Raw genomic sequence first — 6,547 nt, 5'->3', positions numbered from 1 at the left:
ACAAAATAATTTCTTTTGTTGTCAGTCCCTAAGAAAACAACACTGCATAGGGTCAGGCATGAACTGGTAATCGGGCGTACCGGGCATTTGCCTGGTGGGCCGACTTGCTGTTTGGGCCGGCAGACCCGACATGTATATTAATAATATGTATTATTATTATTATTATTATTATTATTATTATTATTATTATTATTATTATTATTATTATTATTATATATCGGCCTTGTTATATTTGCATAATGCATGAAGAAAAATAAAATCAGGAGCGCAAAAGTCTGTTCCGATCAGCCGGCCCGTACCACAGGCTACTGCAGCCCATTGGTTATCATACCTGACAGTCTAAAGGGCTAGGCCAATCAGAAAGTAGAAAAACACCTTCACTCTCCATTGGAACTTTGTGCAGCGGTGTTCACAGTAGTAATGGATAAGAAACGAAAAGAAACAAGTTCTTCAAACGGACGCTGCGAAATGTGTCAAACTGACTGACATGTTCCCAACAGCAGGCCCTTCATCAACTCCGGTGTCTGATGTTAAATATGATGGTGGTTGTAGTGGAGGCGACTGCGAACCGAGCAGTGAACATATCAGTGCGGCTGCTGCAGTAGTAGAACCTGTGGTAAGCCAGACAGTTTTCAGAGCCCCAAGCTATGTAATGCAGACATCCCAAGTCTCCCTGAAGTTCCAGGAATCTCCCTGATATCGATAGTTGTTTACGGATGCCCGCGAGTCTGATAAATTATCCCGGATTTTAGACTCTGGGAGGTGGGGTTTTTTAATGCGAGTGAGAGCGGTCAGGCAGTACAATAATTCGTGCATCATGTGCGGATTAGAACTACTGCGATTGCCCAGGAACAAGAGAGGGCGGAGTGAGGAGGAGGTTGCTGGTGAAACCTGCGCAGCGTTTCTGTCCAAAGCGATGCTCTGATCAACCAGCGTTCCAGGCGGCTGGTTGACCAGAGAGCTGATTGGATCAGTCCGATGACTTTCTCTGGGTTACTCTCTGACAGTCACCTAGTTACCACTCAAAGCTGTGCATCCTGTGAAATGGCAGAGGTTCAATCCTCGAGTAAAAAATTAATATATAGGACTAATTTTACAACAGAATATACTAAAGTATATCCAGGTCTATTGAAGGGGAGGATTGCTCACTGAGGAACTTCAGCACTGTATGCTGAAGAAAGCACAACCGATGTTTAAGGCTACAAGATTAAAAGTATTAAAAATAAAAGACCAATATTGTTCTGTTTAGTGTTTAAGAAATAACTGTTAGTTAATAAACAGTTGTTGAAAAGTTGCTGGCCTTAAGTGTATATGGGGCACGGTCTGTTGTGCCCGGGGGGCGGGCGGTTGGGGGATAAGCATCTCCCTGAAATGAGTTTTTGGAACTTGGGATGTCTGGTAATGATGATAGGATAAACCAACCAACCCCTTGATGAATATGATAAAATAACATAACCCCAATAAAAACATGTTGGTTAATGTTCCATGGTAAAGTTAATTTAGTAAACACAAGTGCTGCTACCCATAAACGTCATGCTAGCACTAGTGGCTAATGATGATTTTTTTTTGTAGCCTACACTGTCATGTCTGGCTGAACCTTACGGACCCACATGCAGAATCTGGCTCGGACACAACTGAAGGGAGAAGAGTTTATTGTTTATTCAGCCAACACAGAATGGAGAATAACTGAGAGTCACTTAGAATACACTGCCACAGGCTGTGCAGGTGGCCGGAGGTGCGCTGAGGGAGGAGACGTTGATCACGGAGCTGTCACAGAGGTGGTGAAGAGCGGGCAGTCAGACTGAGGCGATCGTCAGAGAGTTTTCACTGGAGCGGTGGAGAGCGGGCAGGCTGACAGAAACTAAGCTGCAGATAGGATCAGCACGCTGAGTTAGACGCAGAAGGGATCCGTCCAGGAGCGCTTCGATTAAAACCAGAATATGGGGACCATCAGGCGTGGAAGAGATGGCTGCAGCTCCTTAAATCCCTCTCAGGTGGATGGGTTGATTGGTCTCAGGTGCTCGGACAGCCAGCCACGCCCACCTGCAGTGCTCCAGAAGAAATAGAGAAACACTCCACTCAAGGGTTCTGACATCACCCCCCCCTCAATGACCGCCCCTTGGCGGTCCACTAGAGCCAGGACGAGAATCCTTAAAGTCTCTAATGAGGTCAGGGTCCAGGATAAGGGAACGAGAAACCCAGGAACGATCCTCTGGGCCGTAACCCTCCCAGTCCACCAGATACTGGAAACCCCTGCCTCGCCGACGGACATCCAGCACCCGTCTTACAGTGTACGCCGGGTGCCCACCAATGTCCCGAGGGGAAGGAGGTGGCTTAGGAGGCGGGCACAGGGGCTAGATCTGACTGGCTTAATCAAGGACACATGAAAAACAGGGTGGATCTTAAGACTCGCTGGTAACTTTAGACGAACAGAAGAAGGACCCAAAACAGATTCCACTTCATAGGGGCCAATAAATCTTGGAGAAAGCTTCTTGTTAGCTGATTTCATTTGAATGTCTCTGGTGGAAAGCCATACCTTGTCTCCAGGGCGGTAGGCAGGGGCAGGAGCTCGTTTCCGGTCAGCATAGCGCCGATTCTGTTCAGCGGTTCGATGCAGGGCTCTCCGAGTCTGTTCCCAAATACGCTTGCAGCGTCGAAGATGATGTTGAACTGAAGTAATGGATGTCTGCCCTTCTTCTGATGGAAAAAGGGGGGGCTGGTAACCCAGCGACACCTCAAAAGGAGAAAAACCTGTAGCAGAAGATACATGACTGTTGTGGGAGTACTCAATCCAAGGCAAATGGGAACTCCAAACAGTCGGATTAGATGAACAAAGACAACGAAGGGCAGCCTCCACTTCCTGATTTAAACGTTCAGTCTGACCATTAGTCTGTGGGTGGAAACCAGAGCTGAGTGAAACCTTAGCTCCTAAAGCCGTGCAAAACTCTCTCCAAACCCTTGAAGTAAACTGGGGTCCCCTATCTGAGAGAATCTCCTTAGGGATGCCATGTAATCTGAACACATGTTTAATGAGAAGCTGAGCTGTTTGAAGTGAAGACGGGAGTTTCTTTAATGGAACAAGGTGACAGGCTTTTGAGAATCTGTCAATGATAGCTAGAATGGTGGTGAATCCACTGGAGACGGGTAACCCAGTAACAAAATCTAGAGCTATGTGAGACCACGGCCGCTCAGGTATAGGCAGGGGTTGAAGAAGCCCACTAGGGTGTTGATTGGATGATTTGTTCCGGGCACAGATATGGCAAGCAAGAACATAATCCCTAACATCCCGGTTCAAGGACGGCCACCAAAATGCACGTCTCAGAAGACCAATGGTCCTGCCAACTCCTGGATGACAGGAGAACTTGGCGGTGTGTGCCCAGTGAATAACACGGGAGCGGACAGATGTGGGAACATAAGTGCGATTGGGAGGACCGCTGCCTGGATCGGGTTCCTGGCCCTGGGCTGTCCGGACTAGGTCTAGTATGTCCCAGTTAACAGTGCCAATAATACAGGATGGTGGTACCAAGGTACCTTCAGTGGGTTCCTGGTCAGAGGAGAACTGTCGGGAGAGGGCATCTGGCTTAGTATTTTTGGAGCCAGGCCGGTAGGAGATAATGAAGTTGAAACGGGTGAAAAATAGTGACCAACGGGACTGTCTAGGGTTCAGGCGTTTAGCTTCTCGGAGATAGGACAAGTTTTTGTGGTCTGTCCAAATTAGAATAGGTAAATCGGTTCCCTCAAGCCAGTGGCGCCACTCCTCTAGGGCCAACTTAATAGCTAAAAGTTCTCTGTCCCCAACATCATAGTTTCTCTCCGGAGGGGAGAGCCGACGAGAGAAGAAGGCACAGGGATGTAATTTGTCATCCTTAGTTGAGATCTGAGACAGCACCGCACAGACACCAGAGTCAGAGGCATCAACTTCCAAAATGAATTGCTTGGATGGGTCTGGTTGGACAAGCACAGGAGCATTAGCAAACTTACACTTAAGTTCCTGAAAGGCCTGATCTGCCTCGGGTGTCCATATAAACAGCCTCTTGGTGGAAGTCAAGCTAGTTAGGGGAGCAGCTGTCTGACTGTAGTTCTTAATGAACCGCCGGTAAAAGTTTGAAAACCCCAGAAAACGTTGAAGATGTTTCCTTGTAGTGGGGACCGGCCAATCCAAAACCGCTTGAACCTTGTGAGGGTCAGCCTTCACCTGCCCGCTCTCTAGTATAAACCCCAGGAAGGAAATTGAGGGAACATGAAACACACACTTCTCTGCCTTGACAAAAAGTCTGTTCTCCATCAAACGTTACAAAACCAGACGGACATGAGCTTTATGCTCCTCTGATGTCTTAGAAAATATCAGAATGTCGTCAATGTAGACGAAGACAAAGTCATTGATGAAGTCCCTAAGAACATCATTGACCAGTGATTGGAAAACTGCTGGGGCATTGGTAAGACCAAAAGGCATAACTAGATATTCAGAAGGAACGTTAGATAGGTCAACAGTTACCTCACACCTCATGTCAGCGGGTTGAGAACTCACATGGGCAGAACGGAGGCAGCTTGAGAGACAATGGAGGCTCCAGGACTCAACTCTACCCTCTCTCCAGTTCAGATGTGGATTATGTAATGAGAGCCAAGGATGGCCAAGGACCACTGGGGACTGGGGAGAAGGGAACACAAAAAAGTTTAGCTTCTCATGATGGTTGCCAGACACAACCAACTCAATAGGTTCTGTAGTGTGAGTTACAAAGGATAAAGGCTTACCGTCCAAAGCCGAGACGTGAACTGGAGAAGGTAAAGGCAAAGTGTTAATTTTTAACTGTTTAACCAGGTTACAGTCAATTAGGTTTTGTTCACATCCTGAATCAATTAACACCGGTACCTGAAATGATTCTTGATTAAGAAGCAGAGAGCTTGGAAGGATGAAACGGGAAGCAGTTTGGTTGAGCCCACCCACCAGTATTCCCGTAACTACTGGTGGGCTCCCCCTTTTGGCCTCTCTGGACAAAGGGCAATGTAATGACCAACCTGGCCACAATATAGGCACGCCCGTGAGTCCATACGACGCTGTCTTTCTTCAGCTGACAGACGGGCACGCCCAATCTGCATGGGCTCCTCAGGGGACATTGTAGTGGTGGATGGATTTGAGGTGAACCTGGCAAAGGCTGGCTGGGGAGAGGGTACCCCCCCCCTAAATCTTTTTTCACGGGACCGCTCTCTTATCTGGTTATCAATACGGACTGCTAAAGAGATGAATTCCTCCAACTCCTCAGGTTCATCCTGATAAGCAAGCTCATCCTTTAAATGTTCATTGAGGGCCTGCCGGAAAGCTCCCTTAAGAGCTGGCTGGTTCCAACCAGAGGCTGCAGCTAAGGTCCGAAAATCTATGGCAAAATCTGCCACTGATTGTCTCCCCTGTTTGATACTCCAGAGCTTTCTGGTGACATCAGCCTCAGAATCAGCATAACCAAATGTTTGCTTGAACTCAGCAATAAACTCCTCATAGGATCTCCGAAAAAGGGTCTGTTGACTGAATTTTGCCTCAACCCATCTTAAAGCCCTTCCTTGAAGAAGTCCGGCAACATAGGAAATACGGGAGGAGTCATCGGGGAATGATTGAGGTGAACGACTAAACACTAGTGAACACTGGAGCAGAAAACCCCCACATTTCCCGATCTCACCTGAATAGGGCTCTGGAGTTGGTGAGGAGGCGTCCCGGAAACGTGACTGTGCGGGAGGCGGCAGGGGGAGATCACTTGCTGCGCCGGCTGCGTGAGGGGGCGGACCTGCTGCTGGAACGGGACATGACAGTTTCTGATTAACTTCATGCATTAACCTTGTTAATTGGTCCAAGCGTTGTCCTGAGAGGTGCTGCTACTCGAAAAGGGACTGCAACATGTTTTCGTGTTTTACCAAAATACCGGCTGGGTCCGCTGCGGAGCCAGGAGGTGATTCTGCTGGGTCTGACTGGCCTGATGGTTCTGTCATGTCTGGCTGAACCTTACAGACCCACATGCAGAATCTGGCTCGGACACAACTGAAGGGAGAAGAGTTTATTGTTTATTCAGCCAACACAGAATGGAGAATAACTGAGAGTCACTTAGAATACACTGCCACAGGCTGTGCAGGTGGCCGGAGGTGCGCTGAGGGAGGAGACGTTGATCACGGAGCTGTCACAGAGGTGGTGAAGAGCGGGCAGTCAGACTGAGGCGATCGTCAGAGAGTTTTCACTGGAGCGGTGGAGAGCGGGCAGGCTGACAGAAACTAAGCTGCAGATAGGATCAGCACGCTGAGTTAGACGCAGAAGGGATCCGTCCAGGAGCGCTTCGATTAAAACCAGAATATGGGGACCATCAGGCGTGGAAGAGATGGCTGCAGCTCCTTAAATCCCTCTCAGGTGGATGGGTTGATTGGTCTCAGGTGCTCGGACAGCCAGCCACGCCCACCTGCAGTGCTCCAGAAGAAATAGAGAAACACTCCACTCAAGGGTTCTGACATACACTGAGTGCATCCTCTCTGACAGGATTTCTAATGGTTCATCATTTTGTCATTGGCATCC

At 48.4% G+C, this 6,547-nt stretch overlaps 1 protein-coding gene across 4 annotated transcripts; it reads right to left on the bottom strand.

The window, feature by feature from the left end:
* Positions 1-1,737: 1,737 nt before the first annotated feature.
* Positions 1,738-5,984, bottom strand: LOC119788967. Of its 4 annotated transcripts, XM_038293675.1 has the most exons (6): positions 5,902-5,984; positions 5,670-5,777; positions 4,753-4,773; positions 4,529-4,648; positions 2,537-2,751; positions 1,738-2,043 (listed from the first exon to the last, which is right to left on the bottom strand). In XM_038293675.1, exons 1-6 carry the CDS (start codon positions 5,974-5,976, stop codon positions 1,980-1,982), a joined length of 603 nt encoding a protein of 200 aa, XP_038149603.1. In that variant the 5' UTR covers positions 5,977-5,984; the 3' UTR covers positions 1,738-1,979. The 4 variants fall into 4 exon arrangements, 3 of the variants coding, with proteins under 3 accessions (XP_038149603.1, XP_038149602.1, XP_038149601.1); XR_005281528.1 differs by lacking the exons at positions 5,670-5,777; positions 5,902-5,984 and adding an exon at positions 4,871-5,178 and having other exon boundaries at positions 1,738-2,051; XM_038293674.1 differs by having other exon boundaries at positions 1,738-2,051; positions 4,529-4,773; positions 5,910-5,977.
* Positions 5,985-6,547: the final 563 nt, after the last annotated feature.

The sequence above is a fragment of the Cyprinodon tularosa genome, unplaced genomic scaffold (assembly GCF_016077235.1).
Source record: "Cyprinodon tularosa strain WSP-4 unplaced genomic scaffold, ASM1607723v1 ctg33, whole genome shotgun sequence".
Lineage (NCBI taxonomy): Eukaryota > Metazoa > Chordata > Actinopteri > Cyprinodontiformes > Cyprinodontidae > Cyprinodon > Cyprinodon tularosa.
Note: the sequence above shows the minus strand (reverse complement) of the source record. Positions and strands in the feature narration are given on the sequence as shown.

Excerpts from the sequence above, each read along its gene's own strand:
- LOC119788967 (XM_038293673.1), bottom strand. The coding sequence starts at position 5,976 with ATGACAGAACCATCAGGCCAGTCAGACCCAGCAGAATCACCTCCTGGC. Across the intron at positions 5,778-5,909 it reads CTCCGCAGCGGACCCAGCCG|CAGGTCCGCCCCCTCACGCA; the intron begins GTATTTTGGTAA and ends CCGTTCCAGCAG. Across the intron at positions 2,044-2,536 it reads CCTACCGCCCTGGAGACAAG|GTGGGCGTGGCTGGCTGTCC; the intron begins GTATGGCTTTCC and ends GGAGCACTGCAG.